The sequence below is a fragment of the Solanum stenotomum genome, chromosome 11, assembly GCF_019186545.1.
Source record: "Solanum stenotomum isolate F172 chromosome 11, ASM1918654v1, whole genome shotgun sequence".
Lineage (NCBI taxonomy): Eukaryota > Viridiplantae > Streptophyta > Magnoliopsida > Solanales > Solanaceae > Solanum > Solanum stenotomum.
In genome coordinates this window covers 15,354,388-15,379,654 of record NC_064292.1, presented here as the reverse complement: position 1 = coordinate 15,379,654, position 25,267 = coordinate 15,354,388, and the positions used below count along the sequence as shown (strand labels likewise).

The following is a 25,267-nucleotide window of genomic DNA, read 5'->3' as shown; positions in this document are numbered from 1 at the left end:
TCAAAGCTTGTCCTTCCACTGGAGCGCCGATTCCATCCTCGACAATTGGTCAATACTCATTTGACCGTAAAAAGTTTTCCATCAGCATACTCCAATGGTCATAGTGACCATCAAAACGAGGGATGTCTACTTGCACAAAGTTGCTCTCTAAAGCCATAGATGAATAATGATTTTTTGGGTGAACTCTCCTTATAGGTGTTTTTATCTAGACTACACCTAGCTCTGATACCATTGATAGAAAATAACAAAGAGAACGATGAAGAAAGCAGATTGAAATGAGGAACAAAAGATTGTGCAACTCTCTTATGTTCAATAGCAATCAAGATAAGTCAATATATAGACGTTTTACAAAGAGTTTTCTGTTACGCATAAAACCCATAAACCCACGACTACTAGGACTCCTAACTGACGCTACTAACTCACTAAGAATCTGCCCACTTCATAATAATTAGGAGTTGAACATTTTAACAAAATAAAACGGCCAACAAACATTAAATAAATGATTCCTAAACAAAAGAACACTTCCAACCGAAGGTGTATGCTTTGAGGTTCAAAAAGACAGCCAAAGCAAGGATTGCGAAGGCTGGTGGTGGATGTTTGACAATCGATCAGTTGGCTCTCAGGGATCCACTTGGATAGAACACGCTTCTCCTCAAAGGTCCTAAGGATGCATGTGAAGCAGCGAAACACTTTAGTCCAGCTCCATGTTTTTCCTAGTAAGGTTTTAGCGAGACACATTATCTATGGACATCTAAGGGGCAGTGTTATAAAATTTTATGGTGTGGATGTCCACTACACCAAGAAGTTACTATCACTAATTATATCCATTACTTCCCTCCATTGTGTTGATAACCTCCACCTCTATGATCATCATTCTTGTAATCTTACACCTCCATAACCTCCTCCATTATCTTCATGATTAATATCATGTTTATGAATTATGACTACATTTGGTATGCCTCTATGTAACACTATACATAGAGGCATAAGAGTTCATATTGTAAATACTTGGATACTTGGAAGAATAAAAAATATTCATCTCTTGTCTCTCTATTTCTATTGCATTCATCTTCTATATTTCTTATCTTATTTTGCTTTAATTTTACAACGCATGATTATGTGTTTAAATATGTCATAGTTTGAAAAACTTTCTATTTCTACTTATTTTGACTATTGAGGGAGTTGGATAGGCCCGATGTAGAGAGATGAGTATATTTTTAGGAAATTTTATATGGTACAACAAAGATGTATTAAATATTTATTATTCATAATTATATATTTTTTAAAATTATAATTTATAATTATTCTTTGTTCTCTTTAGCTTCTCTCTTTCTCGCTCTTTTTTTCTTACCACCTTTATTTTCCGACCCTTATGTTATTTTTTTATTAATTTTTCCCTGTAAGCTTTGCTTCTTCTTCCCTTTTATCCTTGTTAATTGCTTTGGTTTATGTGTTAAAGTTCAAGGGAAATTTTTTATTCTTAAACTTCAAGATCTAATCTTTGTCTTGTATTTAATTGTTTTAGATTTAATTTCAAGTTTTGAGCTTCTCTATTAAATTACCTCTTTAATGCATTCCCTTTTTTTTTAGTGTATGTCGGTTCTAAGCATCAAATGATATAAATTCGTAACAATTGATAAGTAATGGTTATGTAAGTGGAATTGGAATATATGAATATAGTTTTATGTATTTTTAATTTGTATTTTTGTATACACTTGTACCATTTTGCCTAATAGTTGCTAAATATCAAAATTATCTAAAACCCAAATTATAGTAAATTTTAAAAAATCCTCATATATATATATATATATATTTGCTTGTTTGTATTGGGTTACATTACTTTGATCCGATTGTTTCATAGGGTCAACTCAACGAACGCATCATGATCCAACTCATAAAAATATCATACACATTGACAGTTGCGGACAGTGGCAGAGCTAAGATTGAATTTTTTCACAACGGGTTCAAAATCCAAAGAACTAAACAAACGAACTAACCGATGGGCTTCGACATCTAATTTTACATAGTCGAAGTGGGTTCGGATGAACCCCTAACAGAATGCTGGCTCTGCCCCTGCACATTGGACGTGTTTGAGTTGATTTTGGCACTCATATATCTAAGGGGTTGGATTGAAACAAGTTATTCATGTATTAGTTTTCGTATCACTCATGATATGACGAACTCTAGCTTACGAAGAAAACATCAAATGATCAGAATTGAATGCATAAAAAGAAGAAGAAAGATTGAAGTTACAATTACAGGATCAAACATCTAGCTAAAGCTCATCGCCAATGGTTGAGTGGGGAATTCTTGATCACATTTATCAAGAATTCACAACATTTACCTTTTACTTGTATACATTTCTTCCACTAACAAAATAATTAAGCATCAACCTGCAGAGCATTTCCTTTTTAGTGTTATGTTAATTAGAAGTTGTGTTTCAAGAACAAATGTTCATGAGGAGAAGCTGGTCCAATTTCTTCTTCCAAACTTCTCAATCCATCAGTTCCATTTCCACAGTTCCTACTTTCTAAATTCTTTGCTTCAACATCTGCGTCCGATACTGAAGACTTCCTTCTCTGAGATGATGCTACACTTGGGAATGTAATCCACGAAGGAGCTCTGAATTCGACATACCTCTGATCCTCAGTTTCTGCAACATCTGTTGTTTCTGACGTTGATCGATTTGATGAGGACTTCTTGTGCATTCTGCTGCTTCCTAGAACAACCTCTGTTGGCAAGATAGGCTGGTCATTGCTTGGACTACCCATCAATTGAGCAAGTGCTCTCTCCAAAGCTGTTGTTACTTTATCCATTGACGGCCTCTCTTTCCCTCTCATCCTCACGCATTTACTGGCTATATTAGCAATTCTTCTAAGAGCTTCAGCATCAGAAGGTGATTTCAAAACTGGATCCAGTATTGCTTCTATTTCACCAGCTTTGATTAATGGGACTGCCCATTCCACTATGTTCCCTTCATCGTATTGCATGTCAATAGCTTTCCGACCACTGAGAATTTCCAAAAGCAAAACACCAAAGCTATAGACATCAGATTTGGTTGTAAGATAATGTAGTCTGTAGTACTCGGGATCAAGGTACCCAAGTGTCCCTGCTGGTAACTCAGCTAATGGGGAACTGCTATTAGCAGGTCCAAGCAAGGAAAGCCCAAAATCAGCTACTCGAGCATTGTGTTCTTCATCTATAAGGATGTTTGAGGACTTGATGTCTCTGTGAATCACAGGTGGACATGCATAACCATGCAAATATTCGATTCCCCGAGCAGCTTGGACTGCAATGGTTACCCTTCTTATCCAATCCAATTGCTCCTTCTTTTTCCCGTGTAGATGTTCATGCAACGTGCCATTAGCCATGTACTCATAAACTAGAAGTCTCTCTCCACCTTCTTCACAATAACCTAGCAAATTGAGCAAATGAGCATGATTCAACCTGGACAGCAAGTCTAGCTCATTGTGGAACTCCTTTGAATTCTTCTTCATGTCAGATGACATTATAGCCCTCTTGACAGCAACCACAGTACCGTCCTTCAAAACGCCCTTGAACACACACGAAAAGCTACCCTTTCCAACTTGTGATTCTTCTTTGAATCCCTCAGTTGCTCTCTCAAGATCTTCATAAGTAAACATCTGAGCTCTCCTTATTTTAAGATCATCCAAATCAGCCCTATCTTTAGCAATTTCCTTTGGGAAAGTACCATTCTTCCTAGGACTAGGACCTTTCCCTGAACATCTACAGTTCCTTAATTTGTAGCGAACATATACGATCGAAGTTAGAGAAACAACACTCACCAAGAATACTGCAAATGCAACCTCAGCAACAATTACTGGTAACTGGAGTGACCAAAATTTAGCGTTCTTCTTTCCAGAAATAGCAGTAGAACAGCTGTTTATGCAGTCAACAGAGGTACAACTTGAACAATTATACGTGCACTGACTGTCCGTAGATGAAGTGCATTCAACCTGTTGATACATTTCAGCAGGGCAGCCATTGGTGCAGGGAAGGCAAATGCGAGAATCAGGAGACTTGCAAGTTGCACTTCCGTTGTTAAACTCATAGAAGCCAGATGCACAGGGTCTAGGCTTGCAGACTCCAGGAGAAACAGCGAGTGGTAGCGATGAGGGAAAACCAAACCCCCAACAAACAGGCAAAAGTGAAATTTCTGCAAGGATACCACAAGTGAAGTAGTCACCAGCTGCTATCTCATAAAGCCTAACTCCACTAGGAGGTGGTGTGCTTTTCTCAACTCTGTAACCCCAGCAAACAACATGACGGTCATAGCTCCTAATCCCACAAGCATGAAACTTACCACCAACAACAGATATAATTGGATCACTAGGGGCTGCCAATTCAACATTGAGTTGAGCAACAGAGAATTCTTCTTCAAGGTTCATGCTCCTTCCCCAGCAATACACTTGAGAATTCACCCCTTCTAGGATCCCACAAACATGATATCCCCCAGCTGCAATCTTAATAAATCTCAAATCTTTTGGTGCTAGGGTAATAACCTGGCTACTAGTTTCATCCCCCCAACATAAAACACTTTTATTGACAGAAAACAAAGCACAATTAAACTCAGAACCAGCTGAAATAGAGTGGATCTGACCTTCAAACTCATTGTTTGTAGTCATGTTATAACCCCAGCAATCAACAAGTGAAGTGTTCCTATGCTTCCCCATTAAAGGTTGCCTTAGTCCACACAAATGATTTTCACCTGCAGATATTTCCAAGTATTGAGACCCTTTGATCATAGGCTGAGGCACTCCCATTTGTACAAAATTACTTTTCCCCCAACAATAAGGCTGGTAAGAATCCATCAAAAGTCCACATACAAAGCCATTTCCAGCAGTAAGACCAATAAAAGGGAAATGAGCTGGAGTTGAATATATTATAGAAGAAGTAGAGCCATAGCAGCTGACCAAATGAGATCCATCTGACTTCAACCCACAAAAAACAGAACCATATTCACCATATGAAATAGCAATTGAAGACATTGATCCAAACCCTGATACTTTTGAAAATACTACAAGAAACATAAAAGCTCTTACAAAGTATCTACATTTCCACATCACCACACACCACTTATTAAACACGTCCATTACACAAATTAAAAATTAAACAAAGTACACAAACAGAAAGTCAGTGCTTTCTTTCACCTTTATCCTTTTTGATAGAACCAAAATACCACTCCTCCTTCTCCATAGTAGCTGACTTAATTTATGAAACACACAAAAAAAAAAAAAAAATAGTTCAAACATACCATGGGTGGGTAGATGAGATCAAAATTCACAACTTTCCTTCATCCCAAATAATTATAATACCCTCGTTATCAATACAACTAAACAAAATTTGTAGCCAAGAAGCTGCATATTTCAGTTCAAGAAACACAAAAAAGAGAAGATAATGACATTTTTTTTAGCCCCTTTTGTGTCAAAGTTATCGGTGCCCTCAAGAATGAAGTGGTGAAAGACAGCATAGGAGAAATAGAGAGAGAAAAGTGAGCATTAAATGCTTCAAAACTACATCTTCTCAAAATAAGAGCAGTGTAGGTGAAAGCATTTAATGAAAAATTTATTGCAAAATTGATATTTCAATGCCTGGATACCTGCACACATGTCCTCCCTTACTTTCTACAAATAACTACTACTTAATTTTATTCAAATTTTCTCTCTTCTTACAGAGTACACCATAATTAACTAAAATTTCCATTATAATTGTACCTACTTAGTACAATCATTATCATAATCCCCCCCTAATCATCCTAAAATTGCTAGCTTTAAAAATTTTGTTTCTACTTCCTCTGTCCAACAATAATTCTCCCTCCGCCTAATTATAGTTATTCATTATATTATTTTGGGATATTCAACAATACTCTATTTGTCTAACAATAGTTATCCACTATACTAAAAATAGTTATCCATCAATATTTGTCCAATCTAGAAAATTAAGAGATATAATTTACCTTTTGTGTTTGTTTTACTCTTGCTATTAAATACTCCCTTTGTTTCTAATTATTTATCCACTTTTGAATTGACACACCTATTAAGAAATCAATAATTGACATAATGATTTTACCATTTTGCCCCTATTAATTATGAAGTGGATGAATTAAAAACTTAATATTTTCAAGAAGTTCTACTTTTTTTAATGTAATTAATTGAGGGTATAATAGGTAAAAAAAAAAGTGTCCTTTCTTGATTTGTCAAAATGAACAAGTAATTAAGGATAACTAAAAAAGAAAATGTGGACTAGTAATTAGTGACAGGGGTATTATTTATCATCTAAAACATTTTTCAAAACATTAAATTTAATAAAGTCAAAGGATAATAAAGTAGTATTACAATATTATTTATTATTTTTTAAGGGGTGTGTAGGTCAATAGTGGACAACTCTTATTGGACAGAGAGAGTATTTGTCTACTTTATGAAATCAATAAATAATTTTACACTTAGTTCATAATTTACTCATCATTAATTATAGTTATTTCCCTATTACATTTTTCAAGATATTGCATCTCTTACTCCCTCTGTCCCTAATTATTTGTCCACTTTTGAATTGACAAACCTATTAAGAAAACAATTATTGACATAGTAGTTTACCATTTTACCCCTATAATTATGAAGCGTTTAAATTAAAAACTTGAGATTTTCAAGAAGCTCTGCAGTTTCAAAGTAATTTATTGAAGGTATAATAGGTAAAACAAAAATTGTTATTTTTTGATTTGTTAAAATGGACAAGTAATTAGAGAAAGAAAGAGTATATTCAAAAGGTGATATAGTAAATTACCATTCTATTTATAATTTCATAAGAAATGCGCAAATAGATAACTATTATTAGATGGAGTGAATATTTATTTTATCCTCTGCGCCAGGTTTCAAGAATAGTGCTGCAGACATTTATGTTCTCCTAAAGGAATTAATTTCATTTCACGCTCGGAGAATTAGTGATGATCTAATAGGTTTAATAAGGGTAATGCTAAATGGTCAGAAAATTTAGTTAGAATTTGGCCAGAAATTTAAAAAATTTATAATATTTTTTATTTTAAAATAAACTGATCTTTTTTCTATTTTTTTAATTAAAAGGTATTAAAGTTAAAAGGGGTAAAAAGGTTCAAAAAGGTAAAATAACATAGGTAAAATATCATTCTGGCCAAATTTTGGCCAAACTTTCTAGCCAAAAAAATTTTCCGTTTAATAATTCGTCAGTGATGATCTAAAAACACGAAATATGATTGTGGATCTATGTTGACGTGAGTTACATATTTGTTTTAGTGGATGATCTAAAAACACGAAATATATTTGTTAGACTATCTATAAGCCAACTCTATTTTGCTCTCAATTTTTTTATATTTAGAGAGTAAAATAAAGAATGGGCTCTCCAACCCCTCTTTATTTCACCATCTATCCTTCATTTATAGAGAGGTGAATAGTTGGAGAACTACTATTCACACTCTCTATTTCATTTTTTATTATTATTTTATTAGTATTTCTAATATTTTGTAACTAACATATTATTTTTCATATTAAGTCATTAATTGAATCTCTAATATTTATATTTTTAAAAAATATAATATAATATTTTAAAAATATATTATTTAATATATTTTACTTTTATTTCGAGTTAATTATATTTCAATTTTTAAAATTTTTGTCACTTTAATATAATTTAATTTTATTATTAATTTCACTATAAAGAATGGACAAAATTAAATGATTTACAATTGTTCAAAGATCCACATTTTCAAAAGAAGAAATATTTCGTGATGAAACAAGAATCGTGTCAAAAAGATGTTGAACGTGCATGTGGAATTTGCAATCACGTTTTTGCAATTATTGTAGGACCGTCATGTTTTTGGAGAAAGATGTGCTACATGATATAACGACTACATGTATTATACTACATAACATGATAATCAAGAACGAACATGATTTTAATGCACCAATTCAAGATGTCATAGAGGCTCCAAATGCAACAACATAAATGGTGGTAGATGAAAATCTATGATTTGAACAATTTTAGCTAGATATAAGAAAATTAAGGACAAAAATGTTCATTTTGAACTCCATAATACATCAATAGAATATTTATGGGAGCAACGTAAATACGTAATAATCTTAAAAGTTGAGTATTCATCCAATGTTTATGTCCTTGTATTTCATTAATGATTTCCCATATATTTGAATTGTCCATTAATTTGTATACTATATAATATTTGCTTGCAATTTATGTTATTTAAAATAAAATAATTTTTCTATTAAAAAAATAATTGAAAAATAAAATTTTATATCATACGAAAATTATATAAAGTGATTATTGAAAAAAGGAAAGGAATTATATTATGAAATAAGAATGAAATAAAAATAATAATATAATATTAAAGAGAGAGAAGAAGATTCCTTTTTTAGAAAGTAAAATAGAGAATTGGATTGAAATTAATTATCTAAAAAAATATAGAACTTTATATTTGAAGAGTAAAATAGAGTGTAGGGTTGGAGATGTCTGAACTATTAATACTATTAATTTCTTTTACTTCTTCTCCTTAATTTCATTATTAATGTTATTTATATCATTTTTTAAATCACTTTTTTTATTTGTTTGTTTTTTTAATTATTATTATTATTTTTATTTATTCTTAAAAATTGGTTATTTTAACTTTTATATATAAAGTTGTATATGAAATGATGAGTCCAGAGCCAAAATGACCACTTTTTTCTTTCAAAATGCATAAAGGGCTATTGAATTTTTTTAATACTAAAATGGACAACTCACTGCTTGGGCAACGAGATCCTTTCTCAATTTTAACACCGTTAACAACATCTTTAGATAAATCTTTCTCGCTGCAGCTGCAATTGAATTTTTTTTCTTAAATCGCAACAGGAGCAGCGATTTCATCAAATTTATTTTTAGATAAAGGTTGATCCGGGGGCAACAATATGCTTATTTTTTAAAATTATTTGTGTTGTTGAGTAAGACAACATAATGTATTCTATTTATGAAGCAATAAAAACTGCCTATTAATATTGGATACCTTTCTTCAAAGGAAAAAAAAGATATTTTTCTGTAAAAAAAATGAACTTAGGACATTATAAACTTGATTATTCATGCAGGCATAATTCAATTATCCTTAATGTCATATGTTTGTAGTAATGTAAATATTGATATATATATTTAAAATCATAATTTTATCATTTTTTTAATTTTAAAAAGCAGTTTTTTTAAAAAAAGAAAAATTATGTCGATCAATTTATAGCACATAAAATGAAATGCAAAAAATAAACGTATGTTTCTTGCTATATCGGCAGTACAATATAAGTTTCCTTAAAAGAAAATTACATGTCTATTTTGTTATTATTAGTGCATAAATCATTATTTTTCCTTTGTCCCACAAAATTTTAATTCTAGTTAGGAAAAATTTTCTTGACATTACTTAGCTTCATGTCATTGATTTAATTATTCAAAAAGTCTCTCATAGACTGTTAAATTTCTTCATACGTTGTTTGATTTGTTTTTTTAATTAAAATAGAAAAATGTTATTATTGAGAATATAAAATATAATATAACATGAAAAAATTATTTACCAAAAAAATTGATTATTAATATATTGTAATATTATATTATTACAGGGAATGAATATTATAAAAGTAGATTTAAAGTTTGACTACTGACCAAAACAAAACATGTTACAATAAGAAGAAAACAATGCATGCATTTTTATTTTTATTTTGGATGAAATCGCTGCCCCTGCAGCGAGAAAGATCAAATTAACGGTGTTAGAATTGAGAAAAGATCTTGTTGCCCAGCAACGAGTTGTCTGTTTTAGTATAAATAAAATTTCAATAGCCCTTTATGCATTTTGGAAGAAAAAAATTGCCCTTGTAGTTCCGAACTCTGCTAATGATGATGTGATATCTCTTAGAAGTCATGATTACTATTTATCTAACTTCTCAAATTTTTAGAATCTTTTTTGTCATACTAAATACAATAAAGCATAATTATATTCAATATATTAAGCATTATTTACATTGTAGGAAGGAAGGTTTAATTACAATTTTATTATAATTAAGTAATGAGAAAGATATTATTTCAATATCCTACAATCACATAACCTTAATTTTTTATTATATATATTTCCTTATAAATTATTATTAGTATTTATTACATTTATTCAAATTACTCCTATTAAATAGATTTGTTAAGAATTAGAAATTTATAGTTATTCCATTTATTTATTTCCTTATTAATACAGTATTATTACTTTCTTGGAATCTTTCTATTTTCCTTATGTTATTTTTAGTTTCTTCTTACTAATTAGATAAATTATATCTCATTTACTTACTTCCTTATTATTCTAATATCTGACTCCCCATTTGTCTTAGGTAACTTTCGTTTTCTTTTTACTAATTAGATAGATTAAATATCATCATTATGAGTATAAAAACATGAGAATTTTTTGTCAATTTTTGCTTACAAATGCAAATGACAGATGCCATATTTCTTCTATCAAATATTGATTTCACTTTTATTTTTTTTGTAATCTCTATATCAACATTTAAGAAAAATAAAGGTTTGCAATGTAATAATAATGTAATAATAACTAAGGAGAGAGAAAATATTATTTTAATATCAGAATTCAAAACTTTTGACTTTCTGCTCAATAGATGTTAAATTTGTTAAGCATTTTTTTTTAATCATTTAAAAGCAATTTTCATATATTATTAAAAGAAGTGATACCGATTAGACAATAGAATAAATATAAACTTAATCAAAAAATATTTTTTTACGATCGCGTGAAGTGTGACCAAGTTATCTAATCATTAGCATATTATGATTAAATATTAAAACTGGAAAAGTGTTAAGTCAAATGAAGAAAGACCAAAACATCCATAGAAAGATATTAGATATTTTTATCCTTTTAAAAATTAAATAATTACATTTTTTTAATATTTTCCTTTACTGTAATTTATTTTCATTGCACTTAATATCATATGAACTAATGTGTTTTCTTTTCTTTATTTATTTATTATTTATCTCCTTTATTTATTTTGAATTCATCTTCATGACTCATATTTAATTATTTATTTGATTGTTACTTTTAATATTTACAACTCTCATTCTTTTTATATTTATAACTTCCAATAATTAAGAGATGTTACCTATAAAAGTTCTTAAATACATTATTTGCGTTATAGTCTTTTCGTATTTCAACCTCATTTGTTTTATCCTTTGAGCTTCTACCTGTAATTAGTATTAATAATTATCTATTACTCATCTTTCTTATCTTGCTTGCACTATATAAAGGTGTACAAAAGAATAGTAAATTACGATTCTCTTCTTTCTGAAATTTGTTTATTGTTTTGGATTTTGCTCAATACTATCTGGACAATTTAAGAGCTTATATTTATAAGGTAACTTGAAATTAATATTATTATTTACTATTTAGTTCATGTTTTAGTTTGACTCGGTGAAGAAGATTCTTGAATTTTGATTAATTGTGGAAGAAGGCGTGGATAAGAATCCAAAATATTATGTACTGATTTTGTATTTCTTCTTTCATCTATATTGTTATAATCAAAGTCGTAAGAAGGATGTGTATATTGTATTTTTTTTCTTTTATGTTTTTATTTGTTTTTTCTTATTATTAGACTTCTTTAATTTGATTTTCTAAGAATTTTCGAATATCGTAGTTCTGTAATTTTAATCATTTTATCGATCTATAAAAAATTACATGGAACACAAGCACATGTCCAGAGACTAGTATATATATATATATACACACACGCTATGCATCCTTACCACCAAGGAAAAAAAAAACTTCTCAAGAGTAGGGGAGTACAAAACCGAACCGAAAATTGAACCAAACCGCAAATCGAGTCAACCCGAAAAAAAACCCGACTAGTGGTTTGGTTTGACTTGATTTGGTTTTTTAAAAAAAAACCCGACTATATTTGGGTTGGTTTAGTTTTAACTAAAAAAAACCAACCCGAGACCAAACCAACCCGAATTTATATATATAATTTTAAAATTTTATTTTATACATAAAAATATTTACTTTGATATAATTTTTAAATATTTCTTATACTTTTCCATAGTTTTTATCTTTTAATATATTATTTCAAGTTTGAAACTTAGAATTATGAATGAGCCAATAAAGATTATAGTCCACAGATGTTGGTAATTATAATAAAACTTAAATCAAAATCAAATTAATACTAATGCAAAAAGAAAATCAATTCAACACTAAGAATGACAATAATATTGAATATTTGTTCTTTAGTTTTACATTGGTTTAGACAATTAAAATACATAATCTAATTTTAATTTTCTTTAATATTTAGTCATGTAACTAATACTTATTAAACTTAATTTTAGCATGATTTAGTACTTTTAAATTATGATCATTTTCATTATGACTTGTTAATTTGCAATATTTATTTTACGCAATTTCATTATTATTATTATTTTTGTTGGATATTTTAGTGTCATTATCATATCATATTGTGTTATATTTTTAAGAAACATCTTAGATAGTTGTATTTTGGTAGGACTAAAGAAATATTTGAAGTACAAGTAAATTATATGTTTGTATGGATACTTTACCGAAAAAACCCGAGGTTGAAAAACCTGAGTTTTATTGGTTTGGTTTGGTTTATAAATTTAAAAATCCAACACAAATGGTTTAGTTTAATATTTGAAAAACCCGAACCAACCGGTCATGTACACCCCTACTCAAGAGTAACAAGGAATGAGTTGACACCAAAGATGCCAAACATAACGTCTATAAAAACGAAAAAGAAAAAACTTCACTGAGCACCATCAGATCAAGTCCATCACAATAATAATCTGATCTTTCAAATTCAAAAATATCCAAAAATCATGCATCTACATAACAATTTTGCAGCGACACAAAAATAAGAATACTGCAGCAACTTCTAGATTCCAAAGAGCCCTTGTCCACCTGGTGCTTCTTGTTCCTAATGCAACTCCTTTTAAACTTAACTTTGCCACCCTAGTGCATGGAGTATTTAACGGCAAGTCAGCAGCGCGTGAACCAAGGTTCAGGTGCAACGATTGTCCCATCTCTCAAGGACGTGGAGAATTTCCAGGAATATTGATATCAAATTCTACTGCCATTCAAGTGTGCAATAGAATTCACTGCATCGGGAGAGTATGGCGACAAACGACACCATCTTGCATTTAGTTCTTCTAACCCTGTCCGATTAATTATTGTACATATCACAGCATACCTACTTGTCTTGACGTTCCAAGGTGCCATTAGGTACTATCTACCATCTGAGTTAACACATTTGTGCAAGGATGCCCAAGCTCTCCCACAATTTTTCTGAAGATATTGAAGTGTGGAACACCATTAGGCAGATAATTTCGCTTCATCTCTTGCTATGCCTGACAAGCCCATTAGTCACCTGGAAATGTGAGTTTTAACAGGGCCAAAAAACATTGAAAACTAATCAACTGTAGCTTCTTGCATGTTGTTACTAATGCCTTAGAGATAACATATTCAAAAGCTTGAATAACTTGAATAGGTGTTGCAAACATAGATACAGACATAGCCAACTATGAATCATATTGTTCAAGGAAATGATACATCTATGACCAAATCATGACAAGTACTATATGTTGTTCCTCAGAGGATAATACCTGGAGATGATATTTTAGATAACAAACCTTCCACACTCATATCTGACCTTCCGTCGTGAATATGTGAAATAAGATCTAAAGTTCAACAGATTGGATCATGGATGCTGATACAATCTCAACACTCATTGTTGATTGTGTTTTGATTATCATACTATTTTGTTGTTGTTTTTGCTTTCTTCTAGTAGACCTTGCAATGTTTCCTTGTTACCTGCAATGTTTTCTTCACTTCACTGTCTCTTTCTTCTTTGTACCTAGATTTGCTGCACTTGAGCCGAGGGTCTTTCAGAAACAACCTATCTACCTTCATGAGGTAATGGTAAGGTTTGTGTACATTCTACCCTCCCCAGACCCCGCTTGTGGGATTTCACCAGGAATGCTGTTGTTCTCTACACTCATTTCTCCATGTAAATAATATTACTACAATCTGACTAAAGTTGTATGTAATATTTGCTTCAATAAATTTAATGATTCATGAATAACACCAGATGTCCAATAGCTGAAGTGTCTAGCTTGGCCACTTTTAAAGAAGACTAACAGATGCAAAAAACTATGTGTCAACAAAATCGAAAAGCCAGAAGGTCAAAATGCAAGCGTAGTATATCAAAGGAATATGAACCAAAGTATATGTAGAGACCCTGAAAATTTCATAAGGTTCTAGAACTATAAAGTGCGCTAACGAGTAATAAAAATAATGTTGTGTGCCAAAGGTGACTTGGACTAGTATAATATCACTCGGTCATAATAATAAGTATACAAAGTGTATTAGAAGTGACTTAGGGTCTATGAAAGCCCTAGGCCCAAGCTAAGTAGAATACCGCACAATGAACTAATGTTTCATACGAGCACCAATGGTCTTAACTTCAAATGAGATGCCTATTCTTCTTTTCAACTATCCCATTCTGCTGAAAGGTGTACGAACAGGATGTCTGAATCAATAATTCCTTGGTGAGTCATAAACTCCTCAAACTGGGAGGATAAGTATTCTAAGACATTAACACTATAAAAAGTATGAATGGAAACACCAATTGATTTTGTTTTTCTACACAAACTTTTGAATATAGAACAACTCAGATGATCTTTCATTAAGAAAATCCAAGTACATCTTGAATAATCATCAATGAAACTAACAATATAACGACATCCTAAGGTGGAACAGACTCTACTAGTACCCCAAATATCAAAATGAACTAATGAAAAATAGACTCTAAACCCTCAGCACTACGTGAAAATGTAGTGTGGGTGTGTTTCCCAAGTTGACACAGCTCACAATACAATGTGGATAGACTAGACAAACTAGGTTCCATCTTATGTAGGACTCGGATGTCCCAAACGTTTGTGAATTAGGTCCGGGGGATCCGTAATGGAGCATGTTGTGGAGGAATTTGAAGAGGTAAGATAGTAAAGGCCTTGTAATTCATATCATGTGTCAATCGTTTGTCCCATACTGCGGTCCTGCATGAGAAAAATATCGTCAAAAAATGTTATGGCATAGGATAGGGCTTGTGTCAAATGACTAACAAATGCAAGATTAAAAGGACAACCAGGGACATAAAGAACAGAGTTTAGAATGACACAGATAGGGGTTTGGCTTGTCCAACTCCATTTGGTTTTGTTTGGATCCCATTAGCTAAAGTAATAGCAGGAAGAGATTATGAATAATAAAATACCATACAAAGTGATTTATTACCATAAATATGATCAGAAAGCGTCTGAGTCCACAACTCATGATCCAAGTGTACTAGATTGTGAAACACAAGCAAAGGAATTACTAGCAACAGAAGCATCAAGCTGAGCAACTTAGGCTACTTATGGAGACATATGCTTATTTGCTCGATACGGAAGGAACTCATCATATTGTGTCAAAGCAATATGAACATTATTGGATTGTTGACCAGGCTAAGAAACAAAGGCTACGAGTGGAGATGTCTACTTACTTGCTCGATACTGAAAGGAACTCATTATATTCCTTTTGAGCAATAGGATCATTATTAGGTTGTTGACCATGCAGAGTATAACATATGTTACGAGTGTGTCCAAACATATGGCAGCAACTACACTTAGATTGAGATCTTCCAAAACGACCTCTTCCTCGTCGATTCTCCATAGATAGAGATTTTTCGTTTTTCTATGGTTTGAGATGCGAAGTCAATGGGGGTGATGGAACCACTATGTGACTGGGAGGCGCGATAAGAAAAAGTAGACGAGAGAATAATTCATCAATTATAGGAACTATAGGACTAGCTAAAATCTGATTATGCACTGAATCACGGTTAGTAGGAAGTCCAACAAGGGTAAGTACTAGAATCAATGCCCGTCTAAGACTCTATGTTGTTGTTGGTTATCCTTCGTTGTGACAAGCACCAACATTTCAAATTCCTCCATGACTGCCTATACATGTCCCAAGTAGGCAGACATATGGGATTCTTGTTTCTTTAAGTTGGTCATCCGATATATCATATCATAGAAACGAGATATGTCATTAGTGTATAACGCACGAGTTTTTTTCCAAACTGAATAACACATCAGGAATCGGCAAAACAAGGACATCAACTTGGAATCAACAGATCGCTAAAGAAGACTACATAATTGAGCGTCAATCTTCTCCCATTGAGTTTGCTTTTTTCATCTACCACACAAGCATTGTTGGTTAAGTGATCTTGGAAACCTTGACCCTTGTACCTCAACTCAACTAAAAAAGCCCAAGCCAAATAGTTTAAGTTCCCATTAACGGTTTCAGGGTGATCATAGGGCTTGAACTTCTAATTCCTGTAATTTTGGAGCCAAAAATATCAACTTTGAAAGACATCTTCTGAAATCATAATTTTGTTGCCTAAAATCTGACAAAAATATAGAACCGTTGTCGGAATCATAAGAAAAACTTGTTTTTGTTGCTGGAAAAACAGATTTGACCACCCGAAAGTGGTCAAAATGAGGAAAAAACTATATGGGTAGGGTCGGAATGTTGGGCGACCCTACTGGGAAAAAATATCTACCAAAAAAGTGGCCAAATATTAACCTGGAATCGCCGAAAACAGTGGTTGGAGTACCATATTAGGGTTTTGGCGATCAAATATTAGCAATAACTTGATATTCTGGCTTGGAACATCCTCATGATCTCTAGTAAGCCAAATCTGCAATAAAAAATTCACAAAAATCACCCTCAGGCACCAACGTGTGGATCTGACGCGTCGCTGGTGTCGCAGCTTCAAGTAGCACATGGGATGTGCAGTGCCGGAGCGGTTAACTGGTTTGGTCAAAGGAGAGTGGGGACACTGTGGTAGTGTTGGTTTTCGCACAACACCGACGAAAGATGAAGAGAAAATAGTCACCGAAAATTTAAGGCACAGTGACTAGTGACTGTGACTTTGTTTTCTTTCCCCATTGCTCTAATACCATGTGAGAAATATAAGAGAAAAATATTATTGAATTGTCTATCTACATTATTACATTGATACCTACAATCCTTTTCCAAGTAGGATTTTATATATGATTCATGTTCCTAGTCCAATTCTAACGATGACCTTAACAAAGCCATTGAATCATTTGTAGCTAAATGAAAGGCAAACAACTAAGAATTTACTCGAATAGATGATGAGTGGTAGATTTCCACTCATTTGAGGCCTTTTTAGTTCAACAATTAGTGTCCTCAATGCCTAATTATGTCCTATTCTGATGATGTTTTGATGTTTTGCAACTATGAAGGCTAAAGGACAAGGCAAGGATGAATACATGAAAAAATGCCAAAAGCATTGAAAGAAGTATAAACTCCCAACTGGTAGTCGCCTGACCAAAAGGGCGGATTGCCCAATTGGCCTGACCTCACCCAAAGTGACAGTGTGCACAATTGAAAATATTCAAGGCAGGTCGACAGATTGAAGATGAAACGGCGATTCACAGAAGCTGAAAGGGCGAACTAGTGGACCATCGCTGAAGGTGACAATTCTGAGCAAAAATGAAAGATGAAAGGGCAAACAAAGTGGTAATTGGAGATCCGCCGAATGTGAAAGGCAGACCCAATTGAGTCCGTCAATTGAGGTTCAAACACCTGAAGCCTGAAACAAATAAAGGGCGAGCTGAGGAACAAATGGCGATCCGCCAAACATGTTTGGCGAGCCCGACTAATGTCGTCGAATTGTTCACGCATTGAATTTTGGGCCAAATTTTGGGAAACTACAAATAGTCCAAAAGAGAGAATGCATCAGATATTTTTTTAGAAGACTTTTGGGATCACTTTTTAGATATCACCTTAGTATTACCTTTTAGAAAATACTCTTAGTTTTGGGGTTTTGTGAACAACCTTGTTATTGAAAATTGAAGGTTCAAATTGAAGCATGTCTTGAAGATTATTGCTTAATTTCAATTCCCTATGGCTGAAATCCTAATGGGTATATTTTCTTTTCCTTTTATGATGCTTGGCAAAAACCCAAATCTAGGGGTGTGATTATGGGGTTGGGTGTTGATTTATTGTAATGGGTTTTGTGTCTTGCTCTGTTTTATTGTTGTAGATTCATGGATTTAAGCTAATTAACATGGGCTTAATTCATGGGTTAGGGTTGCAAACTTAATCCTAGCCTAGATATTCGATTGATGTTGGAAAGAGATTATTTGAAGTGCGTAATTAGTTTAATGCCTGCAATTCAGATTTGTTTACTATAGTTTGCTTGAAAGAGAAATTGCGGTTCAATTCTAGTTGTCAAATCTACTCGAAAGAGAGATTCTAGTAAGGTTTTGGGTTGATTTGTGATTCACATAGATGAGACTGAAAGGAGATTCTATGATTTAATGCTATGAGATCGAAAGAAGATTAGTGTTATTTAAGATTATTCAGCCTATCCATGATTTTTTTAGTGATAATGAGCAAGCACAAGTACCCCTACTTGATATTGATACAAATCCACACACCCCTAGATCGTCTTTTACTTGTTTGAAATCCAAATGTTAGTTTAATTGTGCTACTTGATACCAAAATCCTTTTTGTAATTTTGGTGGAATCATCCAATCTCTTTTAGTTGCTACAAATGAATTGGTTTACACTTGATTTCTTAATTGAATTCCTTGCATTATATCACTCACTTCGGGATTCCACCCCGACTCTTTTTGGGTAATTTTATTGCTAACGACCATGTATTCTCTTACTTGTTTTGAGGGTAACTTAAGCGTTATAAATAGAACATTTTGGTTGTTGGAGGCATATGAGATGAAATAGAGAGAAATGCAAGAAAAGTTGAGAATTGAACTGTTATGAGTTCATATTAACAAGGAGTTTTTGAATGAAGAGAGAAGGTGCTTAACTAAGATGTCACCAACATGGAAGGATTATAGAAATGTCGAATTTGAGCTTAAGTGTAAAATACTTTGTTGAACTAATTATTGCTGATGAACGTACGTTTAATCATGTTGTTTGATTGGGTTGGAGATGTTTGGTCGTCAATTGAGTAGTTGGAGCTAACGGTGGTCATAAAAGGGAAACATCGAGGTATATTAGGTGTTTACCCTCCAGGTGAGCTTTGAACCATCTTATGAGGTTTTCTAATCTGTTTTTTCATTGGATGTTCCCGAAGGGAATAAGAGGTTTTCTAACAAACCTTACAAATTTTCAAATTAATGTTTTGAGTGAGAACCCATGTGCATGAGCGACAAGCTCGCATAGTTTGCTTCATTTCTTTAAATACATTGTATAAATTACTCAAGTGTTGACCTTGTAAAATTTTATGTTTTTGGTTATAACTGTTGGTGTCCGAGCAACTTGAGCAAACCTCAACTAATTCCACGATTCTTTATCCTTTCAAAGACAAGATTTTCAAATCTAATAATTTACGATCAATTCATTCAACATTTCCTTTTTTAGAAGACAATTTTTCACATCTAAATTTTGTAGTAGATATACTAATACTCTACCCCATTCATCTGGAAGTCTTGGTTTATACTCTTCGCGATTAAGTAAAAGATGCCTCTTCTTTACATTTAGAACGATTCTTTCTCCTCGAATATTGTAATTTGAATAGTCTTATCACTTTAAAGAAGCCCAGTTGATACCTGCTATCTCCCGCTAGTATAGGTACCGAGTAACTCTATCCATCAAGGCTTGGACAAATGGGAACAAATCACCTAGTGTCTTTGCGTTTGTTGGGATTTGAACTTGAGACATCATGGTGTTCAACCCACTTCATTGACTACTAGTTCATACACTTAGTGCTTTGTAAAATTTATGTTAAAAGAACTATTAAGGTTTGTGCAACACACTATGATTCTTAAATGATTTTTTGTACCTGCTACCTCGCACCAATATAGGTAGTGGGTAACTCTGTGCATCACGGCTTGGACAAATGGAAACAAATCACCTAATGCTTTAGCCTCCGCTGGGATTTGAACCTAGACATCAGGTTCTCAACCCACTTCATTGACTAGTAGGCCACACTTTTGGTGCTTTGTAAAATTTATTTTCTTATAAGAACTAAATAAGGTTTGTGAAATGCACTATGATTCTTCAATAATTTTTTATTGAATTTGTTTAAGCTAAACGTACAAGATGAGGGCTTTTGTACTAGTCGACTTCCAATTACTTTTGAGAGCTATCTCCCTCCTCTTTTTAGCTCCATTCCAGAAGAGGGGGAAGGAACATCGGCGGCTCCTCATGTGCCAATTCACCTTGAAGCTTTTGGACCAATGGGTACAACTCTGGTGGTACGTCGTCTTCAATTCTCCACGATGACATCGGCTTCTGAAACGCCGGAGGAGAAACCAATTTTCAAAGAGCACAGGCTGCCTCAAAGGGGGAAGACGCTTGAGTACATTGCTCCTAGTTCTAATCAAGGGAAGCGTGTGGTAACACTTGTTGAAGCAGATCTCAAGCCCCAAGAGGACTATTAGAAGAATGCAATTATAGGGTCTGTGATGGGAGATACCCCTAATCATAGAAACATGGAGCTCTTCATAACGAATGCGTGGAGATTTTCCAAAAGCCACAGATTCTTGCTCATGATGACGGGTATTTCATTTTTTGGTTTGATTCAAGGGATGATTGTGACAAAGTTCTGATAGGGGGACTTACCCGTATCGGAATAAGTCGTTTATGCCTCAGGTTCGGAAACGCGATTTTGAATTCAACCCAGACTACATCATAATTGTTCCACTGTGGGTCACCTTAACTAGCTTGCCAATAGGGTTCTGGTCCAACTAAGTTTTGGGTAAGATTACAAATGCACTAGGTAAACCCCTGTATACTGATAGGGTTACGGAGACCATGGAGCGATTTCCTATGCTCGAGTATTGGTGGAAATTGATGTTGGCCAATTATTACATTAAAGACCCTATTTGCAGACACTACATTAGATTCCTTTTCCAACTAGGACACTACATTACAATCTTTTCCAATTAGGATTTTATATACTATTCCTATTCATATTCTAAATTGTATATATTATTCTTGTACCTATCCCCTATTCTTATTCTAACAATGCTTATCATAATTGTTAGGCCATGGAGGGCCATTTTCTCAGTTTGAAACTCCATGTTTTGGGAAAGCTAATGAAACTGATGATACTTTATCTTTGTAAAAGATATTACACATGCTATGTTTAAAATGATATTGTTTTCATAACTGAAATAGTATATGGTGCATGAGGGCATGACTTGGGTAGAATTTTATATATTCACTTGGTGCACGTTAACGGCATCGGTTGTCTGCCACGTCTCAATCTGGTGTCACAGTATAGCCATTAATAGATTTAAAAAGAACCAAGAAAAGAAAAGCCTAGAGATACTTCAAACGAGTTTACCTAGTTCCATATGGATGGGTTTCTAAACTGAGATGACATGGCCTCTAATAGAAACTTGACGAGGTTTCCTCTCTCCACTTCTTTTTCCTTCTTGAGCTCAAGATGTCGGACCTGGTCACATATGAATAGGAAAAAGTAAATCATTTTGGAGGTGGAAATGTAAGCTGTAAGAACGGTTACTCAGAATAGAGTTTCTGAAAATTAATGTGCCCTCAAAGGAAAAGTAGTGCTTTCTCCAAATAGACGATTATTCCTACATGAAATGATCTCTGAAAACTTCATGATTGTGCTAAGTCTTAAGCAACTAAGTAGAAGATATATCTTGGTAGGGAGTTCCACAATATTCCATCATTTGGAATGTCATTTCAAAATAAACATCCTTACATTCGGAAGCAATACCAGTAAGCATTTGAAAATTATTTCACCTCATTAGACATGATGGAACACGCTAAACAACTAAATCTGCTACATGTGTTAAGAATTAAGATCATGAAGTGCAGAGATATTCCTGAACAGTCACTTTCCATCAAATATCAGTATTTCCCCTAGGATAAGTTCTATTCCCTATGCATCATTTTCTTTCACAACAGCTCTATATCTGAATATCCTCAGTCATTGTGGGAGACAACCATGGAAAGAGATAGTCGGGATTGCCATCTTATTGTTAGGTGGAGGCATTCACCAGAATAATGCATTTCAGTATTTGGCAACTTAACTAAGATCATCGAAGCAGAGAGTAGTTTAAACATATAATAGAAGTCATCCTACCTTCACTGAATCCTTTTGGGATACACCAGTGTCAGTGATGATGACAAGGCATTTGATGTCATGCTCATTAGCATATTCATACTGTTCTGTAAGGCTTGGATCACATAGAGGAACAAATTCAGCCTGTAGAATGTTCAAAACTTAGTTCACATATCAAACACATTCAGGCAGAAGAGTGGTAATTGAACAGCTAACCCTGATATTTTCTTCCCAAAGCTCTGCCAAAAGTTCCATCCGCTCTGTTAACAGACCACCACCTCCTCTTGAACAAACAAGAACATTCGTGACAACATCATATCTGCATGTTATTACTGTAATTTTAGGTAACTTGCTGATTGGAAAGTGAGGAAGTAGGAATTAAGGGTAACGACAAAATAGTATCAATTTCATATTTCTACTTGATGAAAAGATGGAGAAAACAGCACCTGTGAGGTCTGCTATCCAGAGAAGCATGTTGCAAAATCGTCTCTAAGGCGAGACTGCTCCCTGCAGCTCCTGGAGGATTTGATTTCTGGAAATATTCATGCAGAAAATTACAAATTGAGACAGAAAAAGAATGACTCAAAATTAATAAGTCATAAAACACTAGGAATTTGGAAAATTACGATGACACCACTTCATCTAGCTTATTCTATTAGACACAATTTGGCTACAGAATATGTTAAATAAATTACCTTTCACAAGATAGAATTAGAAGAATCAGACACAGGCATTTTAAAGTTTGACAAAGCAAACTCGTTTGATGCCATTGTTGGAATAGTTATTGCACTAAAGGTTCAAAAAATAGGAGACATAACATCCTTCATTACATGGACGGTCATCCTTGAACAGTAAACTGGTAAAGGATGTTGAAGAATGAAGAAAAACAAACAATTTTAAGACACCAAGAATTTTAGATTATAGAGAGAGAATCTCTCACCTCCCACTAAGATTTTTTAAAGATTTTATTACCGTTGGGACTTCGGCTCCAATCCATTTTCCTCACGGTGGACCTCCCAGCCCTCCATGACCCACCACTGAAGCATCATCCCCCAGATAGCCAAATGTAATCTTATTCAAATCTCTCCCAGAGCTAGTTTCTCCCTCTTCCAATCCCAAAGTTCTGTTGGTCTTTTCCCCCTCCACGGAACCCTAACAATGCTCAAATCTCAGAAATCCCAAATGTAAAGAGATAATACAGAGGCCCTCAAGCTCTGTTCCGAAGCTTCTCTACCCCGTTGCGGAAGACCCAGTACCCTTTTCTTATGCTAATGCTACCATCAATAGACTGGCAGGACAAAATCACAAAATCGAGTTCGATTAGCTATATGACCTACAAGATGGTAAACCAGTGATGGTTTTCACCACTCAAGAAAATGACCTGCTTGCTCAACCTGCAAATGGACTATTGTAGGTAAATTCTCGCACATCAAGCCTTCTATTGACATTACCTGAAAGGGATTTGCTAAAACGATTACTAGTAAAGGATGTGTTAAGATTGAGGTGTATGATATGCGTCATGTTTTTTTGAATTTCGATAATGTGGATGATCATTTTATTGCATACTCCAAGGATTTTCTTGCTTTCGGTGCGAATCACATCATGAAAATCCACAGATGGACATCTAATTTCAACCAGAAGTAGAAACCACCCTAGCCCCTGTCTGGATTAATCTCCCCGACCTTCCTTGGCACTATTATGAATGGGATTCCATTTGCCGTATCTGTAAACATATTGGTACCCCTCTCATCATGGACAAAGACACAATCTCCAAAACCAGACCTGCCACCACCAAAATTAGGACTAAAGTTGGCCTTACTAGGCCTCTTGTTAATGAGATCCTGGTTAAAATTAGGAATGATGAGGGTAATGCAGGGGTTTTTATCCAGAAGGCCGAATATGAAACTATACCAGCTTTCTTCTTCCACCGCATGATACAGGGGCACAGGGAAGACAAGTGTAGGAAACTACACCCGGAGTTGAGAAACGGTCAATGGAAGAACGACAAAAAGGGTAAGCAAGGGCAACAGAATAATACTATGCCAAATGATCATCAGAAGAACCAGGTAACAAATAAGGAGAAAGCAGGAAATATGAAGAAGACAAACCCAATTCCTGACTGCAACATACAAAATACAAAGAGAGCGGTAGTAACCTCTGGACAGAAAAGCCAATCAGATGATTGGTAAACAGTTGGAAAAAGGAAAGGGAATCACAAAAACAACTCTACTTCTCAAAGAACCAATCTGCACAAGAATGGAGTTGAGAATCCTGATGAAGCTGTTCAATTCTCAAAACCAACAATGGACAGAGCACAGTGGCTATTACTCATAATATCAACAATGAAGAAAGTAGAATGGAGACGTTTGCAACCATAGCTGATACTGATCAACAAAGACAGATAAGTGAAGCTCCTTTAATTCCGGATGTCCCTGAACTTAAGATGCATTTCCAACACTCCCCTGTATGTTTATTCTGGAGCAGTGGAAAGACTCAAAACTTTTCAAAATTCAATATCATTTCCCCTGTTTATTCAAGAACCTATTGTCAACGAGAGAACTGATAAATTCAAAAGATTTCTGGGGTTTCATCACCGTGCTCACAACATTTCCAATAAAATTCGGATATTTTGGTCAAATGACTACAACCTGGATATCTTGGAGGACAGGAAACAATAAACTCTAATTCATATCTCTCATACGCATCCATCTCTCTCTTTCCATCTCACTATTATTTATGCCAAGTGTGATGAACAATTGAAAAGAGAGCTTTGGGATGAATCGAGAACCACTGGGTGACTTCAATGTCATCACCAAACATGAGGAGAATCAGATGGTCGACCTTACAGAATTGAATTAAAGTCTAGATTTCTTATCTTGCTTGTCGGATTGCAATGTACAAGGTGGGGTTATGTGGGCTCTAGGTTCACATGGAGTGATGATAGAGACCCTCCTAACACCATTTGGAGAAGGCTTGACAGACTGGTTTTTAATGCTGAGTGGTTTGATATATTGGGGTACTACAGTCACCCACTTGTCCAGAACTTGCTCAGATCATGCTCCTCTTCTCAT

The 25,267-nt window shown here is 33.9% G+C and overlaps 3 protein-coding genes across 4 annotated transcripts in view; 1 reads left to right on the top strand and 2 right to left on the bottom strand.

Annotated features, from left to right (window-relative positions):
* LOC125845586 (probable E3 ubiquitin-protein ligase BAH1-like 1) overlaps positions 1 to 25,267 on the top strand; it is a 253,315-nt gene that overhangs the window by 106,379 nt on the left and 121,669 nt on the right. The window contains exon 1 of one of the 2 annotated variants that reach the window (XM_049525128.1): positions 10,699 to 10,707. The exons of the other annotated variant lie outside the window; for it this stretch is intronic. Coding sequence (XP_049381085.1) covers positions 10,706 to 10,707 — 2 coding nt within the window. The 5' untranslated portion in view covers positions 10,699 to 10,705. Of the gene's footprint in view, positions 1 to 10,698; positions 10,708 to 25,267 lie in introns of those variants that run through there. 2 annotated transcript variants of the gene reach the window in all.
* Positions 2,233 to 5,648, bottom strand: LOC125845571 (serine/threonine-protein kinase-like protein ACR4). Its single transcript, XM_049525106.1, has one exon. The coding sequence runs from the start codon at positions 5,112 to 5,114 to the stop codon at positions 2,427 to 2,429; it is 2,688 nt and encodes an 895-aa protein (XP_049381063.1). The 5' UTR covers positions 5,115 to 5,648; the 3' UTR covers positions 2,233 to 2,426.
* LOC125845568 (eIF-2-alpha kinase GCN2) overlaps positions 14,706 to 25,267 on the bottom strand; it is a 55,214-nt gene continuing 44,652 nt past the window's right edge. Inside the window, exons 26-30 of the mRNA XM_049525102.1 lie at positions 22,643 to 22,728; positions 22,413 to 22,515; positions 22,218 to 22,340; positions 21,450 to 21,560; positions 14,706 to 15,123 (exon numbers count right to left, since the gene is read on the bottom strand). Coding sequence (XP_049381059.1) covers positions 21,450 to 21,560; positions 22,218 to 22,340; positions 22,413 to 22,515; positions 22,643 to 22,728 — 423 coding nt within the window. The 3' untranslated portion in view covers positions 14,706 to 15,123. The remainder of the gene's footprint in view (positions 15,124 to 21,449; positions 21,561 to 22,217; positions 22,341 to 22,412; positions 22,516 to 22,642; positions 22,729 to 25,267) is intronic.